This window comes from Anas platyrhynchos, chromosome 4, assembly GCF_047663525.1.
Source record: "Anas platyrhynchos isolate ZD024472 breed Pekin duck chromosome 4, IASCAAS_PekinDuck_T2T, whole genome shotgun sequence".
NCBI classification, from domain to species: Eukaryota; Metazoa; Chordata; class Aves; order Anseriformes; family Anatidae; genus Anas; species Anas platyrhynchos.
Window position 1 is genome coordinate 47,841,546 of NC_092590.1, and position 25,990 is coordinate 47,867,535.

General features: G+C 54.2%; 2 protein-coding genes across 5 annotated transcripts; both read right to left on the reverse strand.

The window, feature by feature from the left end:
• Positions 1-294: 294 nt before the first annotated feature.
• TMEM150C (transmembrane protein 150C) lies at positions 295-9,653 on the reverse strand. 4 transcript variants are annotated; one of them, XM_038179029.2, is made up of 8 exons: positions 9,442-9,653; positions 6,718-6,802; positions 5,672-5,725; positions 5,520-5,552; positions 5,350-5,417; positions 4,460-4,587; positions 2,729-2,906; positions 295-2,489 (listed from the first exon to the last, which is right to left on the reverse strand). In XM_038179029.2, the coding sequence occupies exons 1-8, from the start codon at positions 9,590-9,592 to the stop codon at positions 2,281-2,283; spliced, it is 906 nt and encodes a 301-aa protein (XP_038034957.2). In that variant the 5' UTR covers positions 9,593-9,653; the 3' UTR covers positions 295-2,280. The 4 variants fall into 4 exon arrangements, with proteins under 4 accessions (XP_038034957.2, XP_038034958.2, XP_038034955.2 ...); XM_038179030.2 differs by having other exon boundaries at positions 6,718-6,799; positions 9,442-9,648; XM_038179027.2 differs by lacking the exon at positions 9,442-9,653 and adding an exon at positions 7,277-7,586.
• Positions 9,654-11,417: 1,764 nt separating this feature from the next.
• Positions 11,418-24,549, reverse strand: SCD5 (stearoyl-CoA desaturase 5). The gene is made up of 5 exons (XM_027456926.3): positions 24,299-24,549; positions 18,232-18,362; positions 15,726-15,931; positions 13,221-13,453; positions 11,418-13,069 (listed from the first exon to the last, which is right to left on the reverse strand). Exons 1-5 carry the CDS (start codon positions 24,420-24,422, stop codon positions 12,879-12,881), a joined length of 885 nt encoding a protein of 294 aa, XP_027312727.1. The 5' UTR covers positions 24,423-24,549; the 3' UTR covers positions 11,418-12,878.
• Positions 24,550-25,990: the final 1,441 nt, after the last annotated feature.

The following is a 25,990-nucleotide window of genomic DNA, read 5'->3' on the forward strand; positions in this document are numbered from 1 at the left end:
AGGCTGCGGCGTGGAGAACGAGCAAGAAAAGCTTTGGGGGAGGAAACCACCTCATCCCAGCACTGCCCTTCAGACGCTCGTGGTGGCAGCTCTGAGTCTGACTGCCTCTCTGGGCTGCGGGATCTTCCTCGTAGAAAGAGCCTGCTAATTAGCAGCCTTACAATCAGCGTGCCTGCATGGCTGAATAGTCCCTGGCTTTGTGGAGTGTTAATCTGCATCGTGATGGTGTGAACACGTTCTGTTTTGCCTTTGCCCTCATAAAGCTATGCATGGGATAGGGGACAAAAATAAAACTCACTTTCTCCATAAAAGCACTTTATTTAGTGGTCGTGTTTCGGTGTATATCGCTTGTCATCGAGTCGTACTGAAATGTGCTTTTAGAAATACGGTAAGAAATGTACAGAGTTACCACCAAAAACCTGAAGTTCAGTTTGGATTGCATATAGGAAAAGGAAAAACGAATCACAAACATCATCTCATGTTTTCCTTGTTAAAATTATTACAAAATATAAAATGATAAACTGAAAGTAGTAATTGGTTTAGGAAAAAACCCCTACAGTGGACTATTTACAGTAAAACACACTTAAAGCACTGCTCTGTGCTCCCTCGGCATCCCGTGTGTCGGGGGACGACACGCAGCCTCAGCGCCTCCCTCCCTGAGCGCGGCTTTTGGCCCAAGGAAGATCAAGGAGGGGGCTGGCTGAACTCTTCCCTTTATGCTGGTTTAGACACAAGGTTTTTTTGGCCATTTCTCTGTGCCGGATTGGGCCCTGACCTCTGCAGAGCACTGTACGGCCTCATGCCCTTCCTGTTTCTGCCCGAAACGCCATGGGGTGGTCAGAGCTCACCTTCAGACGCCTTTCCACCATCTGTATTCCTGCTTCTCTTCCCACATGGGCGATGAGATGCCTCATGTCAGTTCAGGAGAGGCTGAGGGAAATGGAAAACGTCTCCCATCCATCCCCTGCTTGGCCAACCCAGCAGCCTTCCCAGGCTCAGGGGTTTTCAGATACAGGCTTTGGGCTCCTGCTTTCTCTGCCCACAGACCATCTTGGAAGTTTCCTGTTGTTATATTTCCCTCAGCCTTTGAATTCAAGCTCCACCTGGAGGGCACAGCAAAACTGCTCTTGCTTTCGGTGACTCAGCTCTGAGAAAAGGTCCAGTTAGCTCCATGTCCCCAGGGAGGGAGAGGCTCACGTAGTTGTGCGGGTTCCATCCAGCACCTGCCATCCTCAGGCCTCCAGGGCAGCACTGCCTCCAAGCACCTTGCAAGTCCTCTCAGGAAAACTGGCCACGTGGAGAGGTTTGGATCCCACGCAGGGCTGAAGTGTGTCTGAAGTTTGACTTCTAAGTGCATAAGGACCGAAAAAAAAACAACCAGCCACCCTCTGCCCCATAAAATCCACCTGCAGTGATTCCCTTTGCACTGCAGGCAAGCTCAGTCTTGAACACAAGGTTTTTCCCCCTCTGCAAACAACCCAAAAAAAAAAAAAGCTTTTAAAACATGACACGATATGTAGTGGATACACTAAACACTTAAAAGAGCAGCCTCTTCTGGGTCATTTTCAGCGCATACAGCCATTCCCGTCATACTTCAGCACCTTGCTTCCACCGGTCCCCACCGTGGTGTCCGCACACCGCACCTTGCACAGTGCCCTCGGGCCTGGGCACCGCAGTCCTCCCTGCTGCCAGGACACCTGGTGGCAGCGTGGTGTCCCCCAGCCCCGCTGTGCCCTCAGCTTCTTCCCAGGACGGAGGAAAGGCCCCACGTGCTCACCAGCAGTGCCAGTCCCTTCGGGTTGGATTTCCAGTCCAGAAGAAACAGCCACCGTTCTTACGCTCCCAGGTCGCGCCTGTCAGCTCAGCAGCCGAGAAAACAACGCAATAAGACATGAAAAGTGCAGCCACATCTGAAGACCCTGTGCCCAGAGAGGTTTGTTTCCTTCATCTCCTTTGCAGGAGCCGTGCCCACCTCGGAAGGGCATTGCGAGGACTGGCCTTGAACATCTTCAGCATCAAGAGCGCGACAGAGCTGCTGGCAAAGTCCCTGGCAGCACGGATCAAACACCTCGTGCTCTCTGGCACCGCGGCTCAGAGAGAACCCTCTTTCCAGCAGGCAGCTGCTTTTGTGTGGCTCTTCATGAGGCAGCCACTCTCCGAGCCCTTTGGCAATACGATCATGATTGCACGTGGAAAACAAACTCATCAAAACAAGTGTAAATGAGGTCATGTCGAACCATGGGACCGCGCCTGCCTCCCTCCCCCCTGCCAGAGGACGGGCTACACCTGATCTGTCTGGTACTCGGAGGCTTCCGACAAGCTCTCAGAAAAGCTCAGAAAGTTTTCCTGGTACTCGGAGCAAACGATCTCGAATCTGTAGTGCCTGAACTCCACCGCAAACGTGCCAAAGTAGCACAGGAAGCACATCACCAGGCCCCACTGGATCCTGGCAGCGTGCATGTGGATGCCCTGAGCCATCAGGATGAAATCTGGAAGAGGTAAGTCAAGGAAAACATCCTGGGAAAGCCTGTGGGAGCAGAGATACCAGCCAGGGTGGGAGAAAGCCAACAGGAAGATAATAAAATGAGACCATCAGAGCCACCAGGCTGACAGCTGACCCAGCCCATCAGAGAAGCAGTGCATCCCTGTAAAACAGAGGTGGCAAAATGAACAAGGAGAGTCGGACACCACCGTACCCAGCCTGCCACAGAGCAGGCCCAAAGGATACAGAGCACCACGCAGAGGGTGATGCTGGCCGACAGGGCGACGCGCGGGATCCCCACTTTCCGCCCCTCGTTCTTCAGGTTGATCTTGAGGGTGAGGGCAGACTGGATCCAGCACGCCAGAGTCCCGAAGCCAAAGGTCAGCGATGTACCCACGTTGTGGATCTCCTCATCGTTGGAAAGCTGGGAGGAAACAGAACAGTGACTGCCTGGACCAAACAGGAGCCATCTGCTAGCTACCCTGGGTTGCTGCCGGGGTGGGACAGAGGAGATTGAACCAACCTCTCCTCCCTACCCTGTTTGTGTTTTTTTTTTTCCCTCCAGAAAGGGCAGATTCAAATGATGGTAGATACAAAAATAGGACAGATTGTTTGTCCCAAGGCAGCCTGCACTACATGGGGCTTGTAGCCCTCACCTCCCTCCAAAACATCCCATCTGTAATTTTCTAGCAATGTGACTTAACGCCACATTCAGCTCTGCAGTCAGGCAGGGAAAAACACCGACTAAAATCTCATTACCATATGCTTTCATGGGTTGGCACAAGATCTAAGAAAGAACACAGCTAACAAGGAGTGGATTATTAGTCCAAAAATTTATAATCATGACTGACTCAAAATATCCACTCTTCAAGAACGAACATTTGCTCTGAGGGGGAGAAAAAAGGAGCAAGATGTTGGAACTGCTTCCTTGTGCCTAGTCCCCATAATAAAGATGTCCTTCTCACACCTAGATGTGGTTCTTACGAAGGCCTCGCAGCTCCTGCCTGGGGATCTCTCACAAAAAAAGCAAACCTACAAGTTTTTGGCTTGGGATGTGGAGTTAGAAAGAGGTCCAGAATGACCAAGTGGGCTCACACCTCATTCAAAAACAAACAAAGACAAAAAAGAGAAAACTGCGTGGATGACACAACATTCCAGCAATTGCTCTGCAACCCAAACAGCTGCTCACCCCTCACAGAATAGGCATTTTCCCCTGTATCAGCAGGAAAGCCAGCTCCCTTCCTACAGAGGCAGTTGAGAATCTGCAGCCCTGACCATCCCCAGTTCCCGGCAGCTGGGGCCCTGTACCTGCCTCCCGGGAAGAGGCAGGGCATCAGGACAGCGGCAGGACAGGGACACCCACGCATCCCACTGGCTGTACCGCCTTGATTTTCACTGCAGCCCTGACAGACACAGCCTGGTGATGCCGGTGGATGCCCCACCGAGCAGGCTGTGGAGCTGACAGCTCGATTGTTTGTAACAATTGTGTTGAGGAACGGATGGGGAATTACAGGGACCTCAGCCAGGCCCCCATCACACCAGGGGGACAGGCAGCATTTCTCTGCCGCATCCCTCTCGTGGCCAGTCTGAGGAGAAGCAGGAGATGGATTTCACCAACATAGCTTGGGGTGAAGGACATTAAGAGCCTGCCAGCTCTGCACGGGCAGCTGTGCATCTGCTAGCACAGATGCAGCTGCAAACTTCCAGCTCAGTCTGATCACCCACGGCCATCTGCACCAAACCCCAGGGCTCAGGAGGTTCAGGAGGCTCCCTGCGCTGGCTCTCAGCAGGCCAAGCATGTGTGAAATACATGAAAAATCGTGTCCCTTCATCTCCACACATCGCCGGAGCCCCTTTAGGGGCAGGCAGAGGGGGCAGAGCGGGTACCAGGAGGGCTGGGGTGCAGCCAGGCATGCGTAATTTAAGGAGCCAGGCAAATCCTCTCAGCCCGCAGGAGCTCACGACGCAGACCCATACCTGAAAGTTGCCCAGTAAGGTCATCCCAAATGAGGCCAGGCACAGTGCCACCAGGCCGCTGACGTTCAGCCATGGGTTCAGCACCTTCGGCTTCAGCTGGATGAAGCGCAGGACAGCGACAACAAGCGCTGAGGAAGGAAGAGAGGAGGCGAGGTGGCTCGCTCAGTGTGACCTCCCTGCACTGAGCAGGAGGTGCCACCAACATCTGTCCCATATAGGGAAAACCAAAAAAGTGTCCCATATAGGGAAAAGATAAATGCAAGCGCTACTAAAGAACAGCAATTCCAAGTTAAAATAATGACCTATTGGCCTGTTTAAGTTTGGGATCATTTCTTCAAAATAAGTCAAAGTGTAGGTAATAAACAGTTTTAAGGGCCTAATGCAGGTATTTTTTGCCAGCGTTTGTACATTTCAGGTACTCCTCCTGTTCATGATGCTTCACTTTTACATCTGCTGCTGGAAAAAGCCAGTCAGCTTGGACTGTTTCAGTGCTGGATTTTGGGAAGAGGTGGGGTGGGGAGAGTCTGGCACAGGCAATATTTTGCACAGTCAGTTTCTGCACTTCCCAGCATCCCCATGCCATTATCTCACATGTGCAGCAAATACCAGAAATCCAACACAGTGAAAAAGAGTCACAATTGATTCAAGGCTGAGATAATTAAAAATGTGAGGATAAATCAGAAACCAATACATCTCAAATGCATCCAGCCTCATGCTGTCTTTCTACAGCAGAAGACAAAACAATCCTGGCCTAATCAGTAGCAATCACAGCTTAAAAGATTTCACATCAGCCTACCCAAGAACAATACATCTCGGATACTGCTTATGTCCCAGTAACTTCTCACAACCCATTCTGAGAGAGAAAGAAGCATTCTCCTTGTGGCTCCTACCTAGAAATGCTGCCATGTTCATGACTTGGCTAAACACGCAGCTCGCAGGAGGAGCGTCACCTGCAATACTTTGAAAACACAAAGCACATTGTTGTAACTCCAGGGTGGCAGAGACGCACAAATAACAACTGCTAATCAGAGCAGGCATTGGGAGGAAATCACGCACTCACCTTATGTAAGGTGGTCTTTTGGAACCAGGCTGCCTACGAGACAGAAGTGCACAGGAACCAAGATTCAAGATTTTCTTTCCCATTTAGCTTTTATCGTTTAATTATCATGTAGAAACAACTAATTGAGAGTAAAACCCACAGCCAGCTCTTACCTCTCCGGTACATTTAGTGCAATAATTTTGTTATCTTCCACTGCTATAAAGTACCTGTCAAAAACAAAGAAGATGAAAACCTCATTCTGGCTTCTATTCCCAATACCACCCCAATCACCCAGCGAGTGCCTCAAAGCACACTGGCACCAGGTCAGGCAAAATCAGGAGCTGCCAGAGGCAAACCCTTCTCTCTGCTTAAGCAGGCAGTTTTGCTCTCTCTTTTCCCAGCCCCGCTGTGTGCCTGTCTTTGTGCTACACCTGTTTTGCATGGCCGGGTGGAGAATCGGGGTCACTGAACTGAGCTGGATTAAAGATAACCACCCAGGGAAACGTTTTCATTTTTAATCTGAAGCCTTGGATTCATCACGTTCGCTCTGCTCCCACACAAAAGCTGTTTTACCAGCAGTAGGGCTCAGACGAGCAGCTCAAGCTGCCCCTGCTGCTGAAAAACAACGTCCACCAACGTGTGGCTGAAGCCATCACCTACGATACAGCCCCTCCTCGGGCTGAGCACCACTGCTGATCCCACATTGCCCTCGGATTGAGGCTGCACTTGTCTGCCTGCGTGCCCAGGGAGTGCCCAGCTCAGGGGGACGCATGCCTCGTGCCTTTTGTTAAGGGCTGGCGAGAAAGCAAGGCATCAGCACGAAGCTGCTGATGGGCCATCCGTATGGGGCAACATTTGGACTCTGCACCCCAAAGTGGGGCCCGAGTACTCCTTCCAGAGCTCTTCTGAGTCATTTACTGGAAAGGGAAGGGGAACAGCTCTGTTTGTGCCTCTTGGTTTTCAGGCGGCTCCTAGCAGCACATGCCAAGAGGAAGGCAAGGTCAGGAGCTTGGCTCGGGGAGCACAAAACCTCAAAGAAACACATGTGCTCCTCCACAGACTGGCCCCTGCCCCTGCTGTGCGTCTTTCCTGCCCCCCAGCAACTCGAAGACAAAGAAACCCCAAAAGACTTCCTACTGGGACACAGCCCACACCGCAGCAGCACTTCAGGCTGCCCTGGGCTAACTCGCTATCTCGAATAACCAGGGAGGTAACTTACACTATCCATAATCCAGCCGATGTAAACAGGGTGAACACAAGAGGCAAAAACATCCACACACTGCATTTCTTCCCGTCCATACCTGCTGGAAACAAAGCACAAAGTAAAAACAAAGGGAAGAGGGCAGAGGCACCCTGCTCCTTCACCCCCCCTGTGTTGAAAGCAGCAAGAGCACCCAGCTGAAGGCACCACAGGTGCCAAAGCACCCCGAGATCAACCTCCTTAGGTTGAGACTGGAGCGTGGCGGGGAGACTTTTGGACGTGCCTATGAAGCCGGGGTGGTTTTCCAGGTGTTTTCCTTCGGCAGCTCGCACAAGGTCACTCTGGCAGCCAAGCCCGAGCACCGGCACCAGAGCGCTGCCAGGAGGAGGCACAAGAAACAGGACCAGGTCCTGGTGTGTCGGTGCTGTGTGGGGCAGATGCCGCGCACACTGCCTGGGAGGAAGCACTCGTCCCGCAGGCAAGGTCCCGCTGGATGAGGATCTGAGACCACGGGGCTGTCCCTGCAGCACACGCGATCCAGGAACGCCGTGGTGCTCTCCGACACCCAGCCCGATACCTCCTCATGCTCCGCCGTCCTCTGCCAGTGCTCCTCCAGGCACCGGCGCCGCCAAGGAATGCAAACCGAAAGTGAAGGACACGAGGCTCCCTGCTCCAGCGCCTGCTTTCCCTCCCCTAGAGCAGCAGCAGCAGCACACCAGCAGTGCCACCTTCCCTGCACCCTGCGCATCGCCTGCTGTGGGCACAGAGCTGCACCAGGGGGCTCGCTGCACCCCGAGCCTCAAGCATGGATAAACCACACACCACGTAGATGGCAGGAAAGCTATCCGACGAGTTCCCCCCCAGCCCGGGAGCAGGAAGAACTGCACACAGAGAGCACAAAGCCACGCAAGCACTACGTACGTCAGTATAAAAGGCAGGCAGCCCCGGCGCACGCACAGATCCCGGTCACGGTGCAGCAGCCCAGAAGGAATCGGCTGTGCGGGTGGGCTGGGTTCTCCCACTCACCCCATCTCTGCTCCTCGCCCTCCCTGAAGGACGCACAAAGCTCTGGGCAGGGCGGCTTCCCCCCGGCCCCTGCTGCAGCAGCCGCGGCTGCTCTGCGAGCGGTGCCCTTGCCTTGTTCTCCTGCAGCCCATAAATCTGCAGCGGCATCCTGAGGCAGGTGGCAGTGTCCCTGCCACAGCCTGGCAGCACGGTTCCGAAATGCTGGTGCCCTGTAGGTGCAGCTGAGCTCCTCGATCCTGTCCTGGCCGCAGGGGAGCAGGCAGGCAGATGTTAGCTCCCATCACAGCCCTCATTTATTCTGAGGTAATTGCTGCTAACACAGCTCTCCCGTTTTCTACTGCGGTGGTTGGACTACAGCGAGGTAACACAGGTCTTTCAGCTCAGAGACAGCAGGTCTTGTTACTCTTCCCCCTCAGGAAGGTACAAAGGATTCGTGTTCGCAATAAAAGCAAACACCAGAAAGAGCACTTGTCTTCATTAACGGGTTACCACAGCTCCTCACGTGCCAGCATGCCTTCCTGCCACGGCATCACAGCCTTCCTGAGCTACTCCAGCATCGTCTGCCGCGGGGAGAGGGAGGTGGCACGGGGCTGGGAGGCTGGGTGGCAGGGAGACTGCGCTCCACGAGCGGGGGAGGATGTCGCTGCCACCCAAACCCTCCAGACAGGCTCCGTGTGGAGGCAGGGGCACGCATACCCTCTGCTGCACCCACCCAGGGCAGGCTCGCAGGCAGTGGGTGGAGCAGACACCTTCTGATGCCCTCCATCCTCATGTCCCACACGTGCCCGGAGAAGTTCAGCCATTCCCGCATGCACGGAGGATGGTTTAAACCCAGCACTCTGCACCTGGACACGGCCCCTCGGCTCCCCACCGCGCTATTGGGGTGCAGAAATGCCTACACACCCTACACACCACCTCACCTCCTTCCCGAGGCTGGCCCACACCAACCCCGCCTAGGGATGCCAAATCCGAGCACCCCAAACCCAAGCACCACTCCAGCCATCTCCACAGGCCTGTATTTTCCCAAATAAACACATCTGGGAGGTGTCTGCGAATCGCACACACCCGCTGCTCTTCTGCTTTTTGAAGCCTGCAGAGAAGGAAAGCCTCTGGCAACCAGCAGACCCCGTGGTGCCACGGACTCCCTCCCAGGGCTGCCACAGCCTCGTGCCGGCACCAGAGCCGTGCTCAGGGCATCCCCTGACACACACCTCGCCCGTCCTCAGGCTGCTTGTGCCCACGGCCGTGGATGGAGGACGAGGCAGACGTGGCCACCTCGGCAGCGGCGCGGTTTGGCTCTGTGGAGCCGGTGCGTTTCGAGGGCCCGTCCACAAGCGGCATGGTGATATGATGATGATGATGGTGATGATGGTGATGATGATGATGATGGTGGTGGTGATGATGATGGTGATGATGGTGATGATGACAAGCCGCAGCAGATGCCTGCATGCCCCGGCACCAGGCCACGGCGCATTTCGGAGAGCGGCGGCGCAGCCAAAAGCAGGGGGGATGAAGGCGGCGGCCGCCTGCACCCCGCACCCCAGCCAGGCAGAGCGGCGGCTCTCTGTCGCGACACTGTCGCGATGGGAAGCAGCCCTGCCACTTTCTCGCCCATTTCACGAGCTGCCGACCCCATCCAGCGGGTGCCCGCGGCGGGCAGAGGGGCGGACACCCGGCACCCCCCGACCCCTCAGCGCTGTCCCCTCAGGCTCCTACCTGGGGAGAGGGCGGCGGCGGCTCCGTCCCCGGCCCAGGCTGGGAGGGAGGCAGGGAAAGAGGCAGGGAAGGAGGCAGGGAGGGAGGCAGGGAGGGAAGGAGGGGGCCGGGCTGGTGCCGTCCCCGCCCCGGGCAGGCGGGGCCCCGCCATGAGGCGCGGCCGCAGCCCCGCAGCCCTCAGGCGGCAGCCCCAGCACCCTGGTGGGGAGCGGGGCTGAAGGCACCAGCAGCGAGCCCAGAACCAGCTCCAACGCACACAAATGTTGAAAATTACAGCTGTGCTTTGTCATTAATTACTATTTCCTCCTCCCGGTGCCTTGCGGTGCATGGGCGTTCCCTGTCCACGCTCAGCCACATCAGTGCTCCCACTGGGGACCAAACCGCACGTCCACCTCCTTCCCACGGCAGAGGGGAGATGCTTTCCGTGTGAAACAGAGGATTTACACAGGGGGAATGCGTCCTGGCAGCTCAGCAAGAAGCCAAGGGAACCTCTCTCGCCGCAGTCCTCTCAGGGGCGATTCAGCCCTGGCGAATTCACCATGGTTTTGGTGGGCTGTTTCTGCAGGGTAGGCAGAGGGAAGGAAGAAACAGGAATTGCTCGGCGTTTGTTTTCCTTCCTGGGAAACGCGTGTGCTCTGAAAATAGATGTACCAACTGGTTGTCCTGTCCTGCTCTGCTCCGTGCCGAAGCTGGCACCGGGCCTGGCGAGAAACGTCGCCCACTCGGCACTGGGGGCGGCAGGCAGGGGCCGGGGAGCGCGCAGAGCTGCGACACGGGCTAAATACAGCGCCCGAGCAACTGTTCCTCAGTTTCAGTGATAACCCGCGTTTCATTAGCCAGATCATCTCTCATCACAGCCATCTGTTCCTTCATCCAGCTTTTAAAATATTTTGATAGACTTCATTTCTCCAAATGCCCCGCCGCTAAACATACACCGTCTGGGCATGTGTCCCCTCTGCACGGTGGCAACAGGCGTGCCTGAGATTTGCCAGAGGGGCTGTTGCTTGCAAAACGCCCCCTCTCACATGTGAAATATCCCCAGATCCCAGCCCTCAGGCATTTGATAGAGGACCCTTGCAGTTTCTGAAAGATGTTTCTTTGCATACTTCCAGTTTTTGTTTTGTTTCAAAATCATGGTTAACTTGCAAATGGTTTCAAAGTCTCAGATCCCTGAGTCCCCCTGGAACTGGTGTTGCCACTGCACTCTTACACTTCCAAGAAAAACGTGTATTACCTTGGTATAATTTCAGGCAGTCAGACTGAAAACAGCCTGTGTTTCTTTGCAGGGCCAGTTACTCTTCTTACAGCACGTACTTGACAAGAATCAATCAGCTTAGGGAAGTCCAAGCAATAGCAGCACAAAATTAAAAAAACATCTAAAACATGATAAGGATCAACAGGAAGATGTGTATGTAAGCTGCCACGAAGAGCATTCACTGCGGTTCTCCAGCCAGGAAGCTGCACAAACCACATGATGGAAGAACCATTAAGGTGAGGCATTTGCCTCTTCCCCACTTTGCTCCTACACTCACACATCATGTCCAAGCCCATCTCTGGCATCGGTCTGAAGGCTTTATGCTGCTCTCCAGCAGATCCATAAGTAGGCACTGTAATGGGTGGTGGGGAGAAGCCTCCCACCACGCTGTATAATTCCACCAAACGGCCCAACTGCACTGGGATTTTCACGTGTGAGAACTTGCCGTGGTCTCCTTCCAAGCTTAATCAGCTTAAAATTTCTGTTCCCCTCCTTATCAGCTTGGCAACGAAGCCAGAAGCAATCCAGTCTCGTGGGGCCCTTCTGTGTGCTAACAGCCCTGCAAAGGAATGCACAAACATGGAGGGGGCAGGTACTCTGGAAACACTGCACCGAGAGAATACCTGGAAATGCCAAGTGAAAAACACTGCTGTGCTTCTGACGTATGCTGCACAAAGCCCTTCGCTTCTGGAGACATTTCCGAACAAAGCACAGCAGCCCGTCTAATCATAACTGTTTATTGTAAATCACTCAAGAGTTTACACAACATTAATGGCAAAGTAACACTGTTAAAACACCTGCTGGATGAAATACAGAATAAAGACAACTCTTTAATATTATATGGCATCATCTGGAAAACAAGAAACGAGAAAAAAAGAATTGATTTCAAATTGCGTGGCTTTGTTTTTTAATTCTACATCTTTCCTGAAAATATCTGGGCCCGAGTCTCACTTAGCTCGAGATCACTGCCTTGCCCGGGGCGTGGGGCCGAGTGGCCCAGAAGTGAGCGCCCCTCTGCGAGGGACAAGGCGGTGACCTGCTTTATAAATGAAAATCATGCCCTCTATCTTCAAAAGTGCTCCAGTGCTGACAGTACAAAGCCTCTCTCCTGCACTGGCTAACATCTAACACAAAGGGCTCTATGTCCCATTCCACATGCTTTTTTTTTTTTCCTTTTTTATTTTTTTTCCTTTTTAATCAAGGCAACTGTTAAATGTTAAATTCAGAAGCTACATAACTGTCTTTATATTTTGCTCAGAAACCAATGGATGTTGCATGCAGCTGAAACATGAGTAGAAACTGACTTCTATCAAGGTCGGTTTTCAAAGACCTGCTAGTCAAAGGCAGCAAAAGAAATTAAGAGGCCTCTTGTGCAAAAGGAGCTAAAATATGCATGCATCAATGGCCATGACTGATTAGAATATAACTCAGGTCTCCGAACATCGAAACCAAAGCTTTATTTGGCTTAAGACATTGTTGAGCTCTGTACCGTTACAAATTACAATGTATATGCAACAACAAAGGAATCATCTCAACATAGCATCAGGTTGTATTTTGGCCTGTATAGAGACTAATCTTCAACACAAAAGCCTGCTCAGCAATAAATGGTTTTCGTACTTAGCAAAGACAGCAGCGTGTTGGTCTGGCTAACAGGGCTAACAAAAAGAAGAAAGCAGATTTTCAAACTAACATCAAACTGATCTTCGGCCGATTGCTCGCCTCGGACATCCTGTTTTCCATGGTGCCGTCAGTTTGTAGCTGACACAGCACACTGGGCCCTGCCCCAGCCTCTCCAAGCATCGTGTCTCAAAAGAATATTTGATTAAGAGTAGAAACAAATTCTCCCCTCACTGCACTTTAAAAGGATAGTTAGTCCCTCCAACCTGCCACATTTACCATGAACGAGCAAATTACAATGTATTTCAGACATGAACTACAGTGACTAAAATCAAATCTCTCTCCTGTTTTAACTCTAATATTAAATAATATAGAACATTTTTACACTTAATAGTCTGAAGTTTGGACATAAAACAACTAATAAAGACAAAAAAGCTGCAGCCGAACCCGTGGAACAAATTCGGCTCAACTGAAGGAACTAATATTTAACCAGAGAAGAACCTCCAGCAAGCAGGGGGTGCCCACACGCGCACTCCAGCACTGCTGCAGGGAGAAGCGCCACTCGTCAAGCGCTGCCATCTCCAGTCCTTTCCTTGCGCGCCTGGATCATCTCCTTCGGAGCCTGCTTTCGGTCGGTGACCAACCCCAACCAGAACATGAAGTCAATGAACCAGGTGGTGGGGTTGAACTTCAGGCCCAGCTCGCTGGCGGAGTAGTCGAAGGGGAAGGTGTGGTGGTAGTTGTGGAAACCCTCACCTGGGAAACAGAGAGGGAGTTACAAGAATGAATTCAGGACTGTGCTGGGGTGGGGCATCCCAACCCTGTTTTCAAAGCCCTGACCCCTGACTGCCTCCACTTTAGAGCTCAGAGTTTGCAGATCTCTTTGGGGGAGGGCTACAGCACCTACCAATGGCTCCCAGAGTGACAAAGGTGTTCTGCCTGGGGTTGATGTACTTGTCGTAGGGACGGTTGCCGTACATGTGCGCGGCGCTGTTGACCAGCCAGGTGACGTTGAGGGAGATGGTGTACCGGAGGATGGAGGCAAGGAAGTAGGCATTCCACAGGCTCTCGCCCCAGAGGTACCACGGCACAAAGGTGGGGATCACAAAGCACATCAGCACGACCGAGCTCTTGTAATACCTGCGGGGAAACCAAAGGACACCGTTACCGTGGTGGGGACGATGGCAGGGGAGCGAGGAGAACTTGCAGAAGAACTTGAACAGAGCCAAGGAGCCCTGGAAGAGTCTGAACCCAAGACATCTACGTCTACGGAGTGGTATGTCCTTATCGCAGGCATCCTTCTCGTGCCAAGACTTGCTAGTGCTCAGCACCACAGGCAGCTACCAAGAGCTGGGAGGGACAGCTGCTTGCAGTGCGTTTACGTGGCAAGGTTTTGGTAGCAGGGGGCCATAGGGGTGGTTTCTGTGAGAAGGATCTAGAAGCTGCCCCATGTTAGGTAAGGGCCCCACTGCTGACCAGAGCTGAGCCAATAAGAGATGTTGTTTGTGCCTCTGTGAGAGCAGATTTAAGACAGGGAAAAAAATGCTGCGACACACAGCAGCTGGGAGAGTGAGAGGAGTGAGGAACAGCCTTGCAGGTGCCAAGGTCAGTGCAGAAGGAGGGGGAGAGGTGCTCCAGGCGCTGGAGCAGAAGTCCCCTGCGGCCTGTGGTGAGGACCATGGTGAAGCAGGATGTCCCCCTGCAGCCCATGGAGTACCACGGTGGAGCAGGGTTCCACGCTGCAGCCCGTGGAGGAGACCACGGTGGAGCAGGTGGCCCTGCACCGACGGAGGCTGCCGCCTGTGGAAGACCCCTGCCGGAGCAGATTCCGGGCCGGACCTGTAGCCCGTGGAGAGAAGACCACGCAGGAGCAGGTGATCTGGCAGGAGCTGCTGCCCGTAGGGGAGCCAGGTTGGAGCAGTTTTCTCCTGAGGGATGGACCCCGTGGTACGGACCCATATCTGGAGCAGTTCTGGAAGAGCTGCTGCCTGTGGGAAGCCCACGCCGGATCAGTTCGTCAAGGACTGCATCCCGTGGGTGGGACCCCACAGCACAGGGGACGAGAGTGACCGAGAAGGAGCGGCAGAGAAGAAGTGCTGTAGACTGACCATAACCCCCATTCCCCCGTTCCCCTGCGCCGCTCAGGGGGAGGAGGTGGAAGAGGGTGGATGGGGGGGGAGGTGCTTTTGGTTTCTTTCCTTTGTTTCTCACTTCTCTAGCTTGTTAGTAATGAGCAATACATCTTACTGTCTCCCTATGCCGAGTCTGTTTTGCCCGTTACAATAATTACTGTGTGATCTCCTCGTCCTTATCTCAACCTTTGAGCCCTTTTCATCGTATTTTCTCCCCGTTCCTCTTTGAGGAGGGGGAGTGAGAGAGCGGCTGTGGTGGAGCTCAGCTGCCCACTTGAGCGGAACCACCACACTGCTGCCACTCTTGTCCTCTCTAAAGCAGTGACACGAGTACCCACCCGCACCAAAAAGCACCAGGAGATGTGAAAGGGAAAAGTGCCAGGTAGGGAACAGCTATGGCTATTAGGATGCTATGGAAAGATGGGAGAAAAATTGCTGCTAATTCAAGACCCACTCCAAAATGAAGGAAAAAGCTCAACCCACAAGGACATTTTTGCATGTCTAACTGAAACGATGTCTCAGCAGATTGTAGCTGTATCCAAATCTTTGGAGCTTGAGGTGTTTATTTGTTTATGAGAGAAACTACGTTAATGTGTCAGGAGCAGAGTTCGGGAAAAAAATTGCTAGTGGTCCCTGTTGTGCATGCCACAGAGCGTGCCCCAGCTCTGCCAGCATGAACACTGCCAGCTCTTGCCTGGGTGCCAGAGGATGAGCTGGGTACTGCAGGGGAAGGAGCCACACAGCAGCAGGGAGATTTTCGACTCCCTGCTGTTGCATGACATCAGTTCACCATTCAGAATGCAAAGAGAGCCACAAACCCTGCAGCAGCAGCAGGCAACGCTGGGGCTCAACAGCTGAGGCCCAGTCCCGGAGCAAAAACCTCAAGACCAGCACCTGAAGTCCCGGGGAAGTTCAATGCTGGCTGCAAACCCGGCACTCAGGCACACCTCGGAGCCTGCAGCTGCCAACACACCACCTGCTGTTTGCTACGTGCTGTCAAAAAGAACACTTTGGCCTCCTAAAAGGAGGAACCTGAATTTTTCTTCAAAATTTGTTGCTTTTTTGCTTTTGAAAGAAGCTTTTCATCTTCTTTCAAGCTGAACCCGCTCTGCGCTAATTCTCAGGGGAAATAACTAATGCTGTGCAGGATGACAGTCCTGCGAGAGGAAGCACTCGGTCTGGGGGAGAAAGAGGACAGGCAGCAACGAGGAAGAAGCCACAATGAGGTGATGAGGACTCCCCCACCCCATGCCACGCGATGGCCGTGTGCTCCCACTTACTTTCTCTGGAACCTGACGACGGGGTCATCCAGCAGGTCAGTGAAATCCAGTTTTCTCCCCTTCTCAATGACGTCCCGGTGCTTGCGCACGAACAGCCAGCCGATGTGGGAGAAGAAGAAGCCACGGCGGGCGTTGTGCGGGTCTGCGTCCGTCTCCGAGTACTTGTGGTGCACGCGGTGGTCTCGGCTCCACTCGTAGATGTCATTCTGCAGAGAGAGCACAGCGGGTGAGGGGAGAGAGGCCCCAGCTCCTCGCATGCACGGGAACAGCACCCAGTTTGGAGGGATGAGTCTCTCACAGGAAAACTTCCACTTAAATGACTGCTCTGTCTGCCGGGGTGTGGACGAGAGCATGAGACTGAGATGTGAATTCAGTTGCATCAAAGAAAAAAAAAAAAAAAAAGCTATTTAATACTTGGATCTACAGCACTGTGAACTTCAACCACAGAATGCTTGGTGGAGTGCCCTTTTCTGTGTTTTTTTTCCACCTTTGCACAGGCAGGGAGGGACCCACACAGCGATACCCAAAGAAAGAAGACTTGGGGTTGGAACAGCAGCAGCACCCACAACCACCGACCACAGCAGCTTCACTCCCAGAGCGGAGGAAACCCTTTGTGGTGTCTGCGAGGAACCACAGAGCCGCAGCCATCGAGGCAGGGGATGCTGCAGGACATGGCAAACCCAGGCTAATGAAAGCTCTGCCTGTCTGTGTTTTGGGAGACCCAAGCCCTATGCCGAGAGCATAATGGAAATCACTGCTCATTCTCTCTGCTGCCAGCATTGAGAGAAAGCACCAAGGCTACCCGAGCTGCTGAACAACTCCAGAACAACCAAAAATAACCAAATAGTCCGGCTCAAACGCATCAGTTTGATGGCAGCATTGCAAAGGTGCTGTCTGCAAGAGACAGGCAGGGAACAAAAACCCACTGCCCAAGAAAGCGAACTGAGCTGAGCAAAGCGACCCGAAGGAAGCCACCGAGCTCCTCAATGAGAGCAAGGGCAGATCTTCACCTTGCTGCCATTTCATTTTTTCCCTTGCAGAGAAATGAAAGGGAATGAAAGGCACTGCGTTGCTTCAAGGGACAGATGTGCACTTCAGGGGGAGCATCCAGAGGACTAGGAGATGCTAAGATCAAGGCATTTAAAACCAATGAGACTTATGCGAGAAGCACACACCTAGGAAAGGTCCTCCTTCTTAACCAGAAATGGTATTTCCAATGAGACTATCGATCAGCTTGTTGTAAGGGCACTTGATAAAATTACTTGTGGCACAGCAGGTAAGCAGGTCAAAGCACTGATACTGCAGGAAATTAACTTGGCTTCTCACACCACAGCAAACACCTGCAGGGCTGGCAAAAACAGGATTCCCCAGATGAAAGCGCAAGGAAGCTGTGAGACAACTGAATCACGTGTAATTAAAACCACGAGGGCTAAGAGCAAATAAAGGCCAGGGGCCAGAATCGTTGGCAATAAATGCACCGACAGCGGGAGCGCCACGCATGTCCCTGCGAGCGCATTAATAGCAACCATTGTTCAGGGAGCTGTCGCTCTTGGTAAGGCTTCAGGTAAACTCAGGAGTGAAACCCCCTCTGAAGCAGCACTGAGCAAAGGGTTTGCAAAGCTTTGCAAGGCACAGAGCAGCACGAAGCGGCTGGAATACGGCTCAGTGGCTGGAACACAGCTCTAAGCAGGGGGTTAGAGTCAAATGGGACCCTAGGAGGAAGATAAATCAATGATAAATGAGCAGTATGGAAGCGGATAAAGGGACTCCCTTCATCCTCTGTTGAGGCAAATGAAATCATCCACACATATTGGAGAGAAAAAGGTAAAAACGTGGTGTGCAGTGCCACAGTGTAATGCTAACACAGATGCATGTATCTGCTTTGAACAGCCAAAGGAACAACTACGTTCACACTACGGAAATCCTGGTTCTGGGCTACCTCCTACCACCAGCTGAACGTTACAAGAAGATTTTGAAGTCTGATATTGCCTATCAGGAAGTACAAAGCTAGTAACACACTTCTTTACAAATGCATTTAAATTCTACTGCCAAAAAAAAAAGCGTCATCAAACGGAGATAAATTCAGACTGCATGAAAGGATGCCCGCTCTCCTTTCTGGGCATGTGGAGAGCTCCAACTGCCTGGCTGGACAAAGAGACCTGATTATGCAGACGTATTTGCATGAGGCCGTCCCTTACGCAAGTTTCTACACTGTCCTCTGAAGCAAGGGGCCTGGCCTGGGTAAGAGAAGCTGCTGAGACCCTGATCTGGGCACATTCGACTTGGTCCTTCAATAACTGTTGCTCCTGGACTGTCTATTAAGTGTTGTGTGGGCAGTGCGAGGGGCTGTGCATCCCCTAAGTCAACACCATGCGCCATCGGCAAACATCTTTTTGCTGATATGTACACATACATTGCTTCTGATGTCTCTAAGCTGGAGGGATCCCTGCACGGGAGGTAAAGCTGCCAGGAGGCCAAGAACCGGGACAGGCAACCACGATCCCACCTGGAAAGCCATGGAGTTAGCTGCAGCCAGGAAGATCCGCAGAGGCAGCTTGGCCTTGTAGGAACGGTGGCTCCACAAGCGATGCGCCCCAGCCGTCACACCCAGGGCTGTCACCAGGAAACAGAAATAGGCTGAAAGACAAAAAGAAAAGGAAAGGTGAGCCAGGAGCCAGCCGGCCTTAGCATTGCATTCTTGGCTGTAAAGCTGCTCCTTGCCCTGCCTGCAGGGACGCTCAGGAGAGGAGGGGAGGGTCTCAGCCCAGCCCTGGGATGCAGCATTTCTCCTCCCACCCCTTCCTGCTTCTCTGGTGTGATGCTCGGCGGAGTCTGGAGCACGTCAGCTGCTCCCAGTTAGGCTGCCCAGCTGCCAGGACAGTAGCCTCTTCTGCCTCCTTCCAAAAGCAGCACTGATTTCTCATCCTGGGACCCGTTCACACTACCCCCAGAAAAGGTTCAGCTGCGCAGGCCAGAGCGGTGCTGAAGCCTGTTGCCAAATCCAGACTCGTGCCTGCTTCCCGAAGGGAGGGACCCAAAGGCCCAACCGTTTCCTCTTGCTGCTCTGACACGTGCCCTGTCAGGGTGAGGACACAGCCTTGTCTGGCACAACGCAGGGAAACCCATCCTGTCATTTTCTGTACGTGACACCGAGCTGCGCCGGGCTGGCAAAGCCACGATGGGGCAGGGATGTCACAAAATAGAGCCTCTCACACTGCTCAGATGACTGCAATGGTGGGAAGAGATCTGTGACACACCGAGCACTGACATTATCCAGGCAACACAGAAATATTAAGGCTGGAGTCCTGAATCATCAGAAGAACATATTGTCTGTGGGTTTTTCGCTTGTTAACCTCATGCTAGGCCTAGGGACTGAAATCCCCTGTCTTCACCCGTCTCTTCTTTTCAGGGGATTTGGTATTTCAAGAGCATCTTCCTTGTGAATCCTATTTTCTGACAGAGACAGAGGTATCACCAAAAAGAATAGCTTGCTGGCCCTTCCGCAGCACAAAGGGGAGCTGGAGTGGCGGGGCTTCGTACCCATGTAGCACGCCTCTTCTTTGGCTTTGCAGGGGAGGAATCGCAACAGCAGGAATTTTCCTAAAATAGATCCCAAGGGCTGAAGCGTCCCCAGGGAAAAAACAACAAGAAACCCACCTCAGGAGCTCAGTGACTGGAGCAGACGCAAATCCTGTTGGACAAACGCACCGAACAGTGAGACTGGATTGCCACGGTTCTGGCAGGAATTTGGGTGCCTGGCAATGTCACTTGGCCACCAATCCCTGCTGTGCCAGCACCAAGAAGTGGCCAGCACGGAGAGCAAGGAGAGGACAGGAGATGAAGAGGGAGCAGAGGTTCGAGCACAGGGAGCCGGCAGGTTGCTAGGCTCCACGCACGCGGTGCCTCTGCACAGATGCTATTTCTGGGAACGCGCCAGAATCAATAGGCAGCAGATTTTTATTCAACATGCTTATTAATGACCTGAAACAAAGGCAAACAGCATATTAATTACAACTGCAGAGGGTGCTAAATTCGGCGCAGCAGTGAGAGAGCTAAGAAACACAAAAGGATCCAGGCAGAAAAGGCTCGAAAGAGAGAATCTGCCTGGATAGAAAAAAGCAACGCGGCCACAAGCACAGACAGGGATCTGCAGCAAGGATGAGGTGCTTGGGGAAGCAGGCACCTGCAAGGATGATCAGCAGCAGCATGTAAAATATTCTGAGCTTGCCACAGATAGGGCAGCGAGGCATCAGAGGGATGTTGCCCAACCTCCAGGAGGACTGGGAACATCGCAACGGTTTGTGGCACCCCCTGGAGGCATCAGAAAACCACCTCTGCTCTCTACATGGTGGCTTAAATCAGAGCAAATCTCTCCCCCTGAGAATTCCAAGTCTGTTGTGTGTTTAACATCACTACTTGAACTTGTTTTCTTTCCCAAAGCACACTGGAGGTGGGATATGTATCTACAGGTAGCGAATCCAGAGGATTAATGAGGGCTTTGGACACTCACCTGGTTAAAAAGCAAATAAATAAATAAATAAAATGAACCTAAACAAGGAATGCAAGGGGCACTGGGTGAACTCTGAAAGAGGGGCAATGGCTGGCCGTCCTCAGACACAGCTCTCAAGGAGGCAGAGCACCAGAGAGCAACCATCCACACGCCGCCGATGTCCAACATCACCCAGTTACACGGAGCAAACTGCACTCATCTCCGAGGGGCAGAGCAGCAGATATAAAAATAGTAGCTGGGAGACAAAATCAATAGCGTGCCCACCGCGGTGCTGCAGAAATGGGCTGCAGCACGCAGGACGTGGCCCGGCGACAGCTCCCGTGGGGTCCCACAGCCTGACTTGGTAGCGTCAGCAGCAATCTGAGGGTTAAAACCAAAAACCACGAGGGACGGGCACACAGCCCTTGTGAATTTACCCGCTGGCATTTACCTCAGCTTGCGGAGCCCGAGCAACATTGCTCGCAAGGGAATTTTAATAATCAGCTGCATAGAAGTCAAGGTCTTCCATCAGGCTCCGAGAACTGGGTGAGAAACACAAACAGCAAGTTGCTCCAGCACAGGGCGAGCGCTGCAAGCTGGTGGATCGCTATAAATATGTAACAGTTCCGCACCTTGCCGTTAGGATTTTTTCCCTTTCTAAGAATTACATCACATCTGCATATCCCCCACCCGCCTCCTGCTCCTCCCCTGTGGGTTTCTGCTGTTGTTTGCGGGCGGGTTTAGGACCGATGCACGAGTACTGCCCAAATGAGGGGAAGCACATGGACGCTCCTAGCTCACACCGGGGTCACCCAGCTCCTGCTGCTGTCCACTTCAGCATTCACCCGGAGCCGTCGGCTGTTTGCTGAGCCCTGCCAGCTGTCAAAAGCTGGCATCAAAAGCACCGGGGGCTGGACTCAAAGCAGCAGCAGCAGCCGAGAATTAAAAGGCAGCGATTCCCTGAGCCGCCTGCTGGGAAGCGCCCGCCAGCTCTCGGGGGAGCCACGCATTCGTGTGAAGAGCCAAGGTGTGAAATCTCAGGCCAGGAGCAGGTTCATCTAAAATTAGATGTGCACATTCTCTCAGCCACTCTAAATCAAACCGAGAGAGAAAATGAGAAGACGAAACGCATCAAAAGGAAGAGGGGAGGCAGTTTGGAGCTGCAAAGCAGGTGAGTTTGGCAGTGGCAGGGCGGAGGAGCTCCAGAAGCTGTCTGTCGCGCCCTTGTGGCCCAAGACACCCAGCTTGCCTCCATCTGGGTGCACACGCCTGTCTACACATTTTCAGGAAGGCTCCCCAGAGCCAGCCCTTTTGGCTGAGCACACAAAAGGCTTTATTCCGGTTGGAATAGCAGAAACGCTCGCATTGACAACTGCGGCCAAAGCGACATAAATAAAGCCAGGAGAGCAGCGGGATGGCAGCAAGTATTCCAGAGGACGCTGTAATTCCCCTCAGAAGCACACACACATCCCCTGAGCTCGCCAGCAACTGAAGATTGCCTCAAGATGCCGAGCGGTTCCTGTGTATTTTTAGATCAAAAGAGAAGGCTGGGAGATGCTTTGATTTCTGATTTCTCTGAAATCTGTGATGCTTCTGTGCAGCCTCTCTCGGCTCAGCTGGATCCCACGCCGCCACAAAACCGTCGGCAGATTTCACTTCTCCCCCAGTGACCTCACGGCTGTCCTCAATCCGCAGGCTGGGGAGGGCTCCGCTGGCTTGCAAGTACTCTAGAAACACTGACGAAGAACTAGCATTGATTTTGCTCAGTAAATCCCTCCTGCCAAGGCAACCTTGGATACCTCCTTGCAGAATTTTAAGAGGAAAGCAGTCACTACCTGCTTCCTGACCCAAAATCTTGCCTGCAAGCAGTTGCCTGAGTATAACCAGCACAGAGCCCCCAGGGTGCTCCCAGCAGCAGGAGAGACAGCAGGAGTTTAAATCCAGCACCTCCACTCCACGCCTGAAACACAGACAGCATCCCCACGTCCTGCTTCCAGGGAGGTCTCAGGAGTACAGAGAGCAACTCCTCCGGAGCCAGCGTTTCTACTTCCAACCATCCGTGTGGTGCTTCTAGCACAGCGGGAGCTTCTCGAGGTGAGCACACCGCGCACAGAGGCGCTGCCAACCAAAGCTGGTCCACACCCGACACGCCAGCAGATGGCATTCAAGAACACACACAGCTTCTGGATCCTGAAAGCCCAATAAAACTTGCATCTGCAGTGCACAGCAGCAACATGTGCCTCCTCGCACCCACTGCCTGCCAGAAGGGCTGAGGAGGGGGAGGAGGTGATGACGGCAGAGCCCGGCAGGCACCACGCTGACCCCCGGGGCCCACTGGCTTGCAGCCCCCGAGCGATGGGATGTCCTGAACAAGACAAAAAGCAGTGGCAAACCTCTCCTCGCACATGGGCATGAGGCTGTAACTTTCTCCGTTGCAGGATGCCAAAGGGATTTTTGTGTTGTTTAACTAACCCAAGCACCGGCTGGTCACTTAATCTGGCTCATGGAAGGTCTGCGACCTGCCACACGTGCTGTGGACCTCTCTGCACAAGTTCACGTCCACGAACACACACAACAGTGCCCAGCAAGTGCTGCTGAAACCTCACCGACGGCTGAACACACCCCTGGGGGCCCAGGAACTGCAGCGAAGGACAGGAAGGGACTGGCAGAGCAGGGGCCGTATCCAAGATGCAGCTCAAGTTCCAGGGAGGCAGCAGGAAACCCAAAAAGCCGGTGTTTTAAGCAGTGTAAGCATGCATCCCTGGAGAGAACCCGATTCCCAGTGCTCTCCAGGCAGCCTGGCAGCATTACACAGAGCTGGTGGGGGTCCCATCCACAGTCCCAGCTGTGTGTGGGGTTCGATGAGCTGCAACGCCTGCCTCCACGTGCTCGTGCAGGAAGCAACGGGAACAGAGGAGCACAGATAATCCAGAGCAAACACCCAGCCAAGCCTTCTCCTGCCAGCTTTTTTCCGTTGTCTATTACGTATGGCTGGACGAGTGTCAATAAATTACCAGTGGAAATGGGTCCTGCTGAGCGTGCACTTCGGTGAGGACAGCTGTTTTTGAGGTGGCACAGCGGTGCTGCTGCAGCAGGGACGACCAGGCGGGTTCACTAAGGGAAAAGCGTGCCCTGCCTTGTGCAGGCAGCACCCACCCAGCCCAGCTGAGTGCTTCCTGAGCTACAGGCGTCCCCGGGGAGGATAAATCAGAAGCCAGGCAGGTGCTGGTGAGCCACCGACCGCTGCCCGCATCCTGCCACGCACCACCGAGGCCAAGTTCATTAACCTGAGCAACAACAACACCGCTGTTGTCTACCCCTGCCTCCAGCACGATGGCACACGCTTCAGCCGTAGCTATGCTGCAGGAGGTGCTGTGTTTTACTTCGCCCACTGCTCCGGGTGGCTGGACCCAGCCTGCTCGCTTCCTGCTGGAGAGCCCCTGTGCAAGTGCCCAGCCAGCTCCAGTGAAAACTTTCCAGCCTTTCCAGTAACAGTGTCAGGGGACGAGGAGAGAGAAAGGGATTAAGTCGCAAAGTCGTCGAGCTCTGTTTATTGCTCAGCATCTCTGCAAAGTCAACCAGAAGGAAAAATACCTTGACGGATGGATGGAGGGCTGAGGCTGGTCGCTCCATCCTTCGGCCCCTGCCTTTAGGAGCTCCACGGAGCAGAAGCGGAGAAGATTTTGAGGCGTTTTCTCCTCCTCAGGAAGGCGACAGGGATAGGCGAAAAGCCCACCTGCCACACACGGGGCTGGGCTGGGGGGGGTTGAAACCAGCGCGGAGCCGGACCCACGGGAAATAAATAAATAAATAAACGGATAAATAAATGGATAGATAAATAAATAAATGCAATAAATGGGGAATCCTTCGAGCGGGCAGCGCATCCCCGGTCCCCAGCAGAGCCCCTCTCCGCCCCCACCCGGCTCGGCTCCCCCGGCCCCTCACGCCCCCCGCCGCCGCCTCCGCCCCCCTCGGCGGCTTTGGGCCGACAAAGGCGGCACAAAAAGGGGCCGGGAGGGGAAGGAGGGAGGATGAGGGACGGCGAAAGGGGCCCCGCCGCGCTGCCCCCGGCCCCCGCACTCACCCCAGAGCAGGGTGAGGAGCTGCGCCCTCGGCACCAGGCTGAGCGCGTAGACGGCGCCCAGGTGCAGCAGCCCCATCAGCACCACGTTGCGCCACACGATGGCCTGCCCGCCGCCCGCCGCCATCTCGCAGCCGCACGGGGCGGGGGGGCGGCGGAGACCGCGCAGCGCAGCCGGGGGGGCGCCTCGGGGCGGCCGCCTCCTCCTCCTCCTCCTCCTCCTTTTCCTCCTCCTTCTCCTCTTCCTCCTCCTCCTCCTCCTCCTCCTGCCCCGGCTCGGCCGCTCTCCCGCACCGCGCGGCGGGGGGCGGGCGGGCGGCGGGAGGAGCCGGCAGCCGGCCCCGCATAGCGACAGCCAATGGCCGCCGCCCCGCGCCGCGCTGAGGGGACAGACCCCGCGCGGCTCCCCTCAGGGCGCCCGCAGCCGCCCCCGAGCGTCCCAGGGGGAGCCCCTCAGGGTGGTCCCAACGGTCACCCAGGAAGGTCCCAACAGTCCCCATATGGAGCTCCAGCAGCTGCCCCTTGGGGTCCCAATGGCTGCCCCTCACAGTAGTCCCCTCACAGTGGTCCCAATGGCTGCCCCTCAGGGTCCCAGTGGGATCCCCTCAGTGTGGTCCTAACGGGCTCCCCTCAGGGCTCCAACAGTCACCCCTGAAGGTCCCAACAGCCCCCACGTGGAGCTCCAGCAGCTGCCCCTCAGGGTCCCAATGGCTGCCCCTCACGGTGGTCCCAACGGGTCCCCTCAGGGTGCCAACAGCTGCCCCTGAGGGTTCAGCAGTCACCCCTCATGGTGGTCCCAATAACTGCCCCTTGGGGTCCCAGCAGCCACCCCTCACAGTGGTCCCAATGGCTGCCCCTCAGGGTCCCAACAGCCACGGGTGTAACTCGCAGCCCCAGGAGGGGCAGGGTGTCGTGAGGGGGCACAAGCCCGCAGGGTGGTAACACTTATCGGGCTGTGGGTAGTGAGGGGGAGAGGAGATCCTCAGGCTTCCAAGAGTAAACAGCACCACTCGTCCTGCCCGTGCCACATGGGGACAGTGCCATCGTGCCATATGCTGGGGACAGTGCCATCCGTGTTTAACGGAGGAAGGTCAGGCTCAGGGCGAGCACAACGGGAGCGCTACCAGGCAGCAAGGGAGTACGTACAGCATGCAGGGAGCACGGCTCTAAGAGCCCAGGTGAAAGCCAAGAGGCAAACACGCCAGGAAACTCCTTGTGATGTGTGAGTGGGGTACATCACTGCTCCCCTGACCCCAGGAATCACCACTCGAGCAGCAGAGCTTTGGGGTCAGCCCCTGATCACTGTGCTGACTGTGAGTGGCAGTACAATTCGGGAGCCCCTGGCTTTTAAAAAGTTACCAGGCTGCTTTGGTCATGACATTAGGGCCATGTGGAGCAGACAGAGACCTGCACTGCCGGGCTAAGCTCTGTGGCTCAGAGCAGGAGATGCAAATAAAAGACTTTGCAAATCTGACTGTCGTTTCTGTGAGCCAGGAGCGCCTAAAGAAGAAAACCAAATAGCTGCAAGCAAAGCAGCACACACGAAATGGGATTTTCTTTGTAAATGCCCCAGGGTTCATATTCTCAAAAGCAAAGGAAATACAAAACACAAAACAAAACAAAGTAGCCTGAGTGTGATTCAGAAATCTGTGATATGAATTGCCTGGTTTTATCAGCTGCACCTGGTGGAAAATA

Excerpts from the sequence above, each read along its gene's own strand:
- SCD5 (XM_027456926.3), bottom strand. The coding sequence starts at position 24,422 with ATGGCGGCGGGCGGCGGGCAGGCCATCGTGTGGCGCAACGTGGTGCTG. Across the intron at positions 13,454-15,725 it reads GTCGTCAGGTTCCAGAGAAA|GTATTACAAGAGCTCGGTCG; the intron begins GTAAGTGGGAGC and ends GTTTCCCCGCAG. Across the intron at positions 13,070-13,220 it reads TGTCACTCTGGGAGCCATTG|GTGAGGGTTTCCACAACTAC; the intron begins GTAGGTGCTGTA and ends TCTGTTTCCCAG.
- TMEM150C (XM_038179029.2), bottom strand. The coding sequence starts at position 9,592 with ATGGCGGGGCCCCGCCTGCCCGGGGCGGGGACGGCACCAGCCCGGCCC. Across the intron at positions 6,803-9,441 it reads CGCCGCCGCCCTCTCCCCAG|CAGGTATGGACGGGAAGAAA; the intron begins GTAGGAGCCTGA and ends CTTTGTTTCCAG. Across the intron at positions 4,588-5,349 it reads GAACATGGCAGCATTTCTAG|CGCTTGTTGTCGCTGTCCTG; the intron begins GTAGGAGCCACA and ends TTCCTTCCTCAG.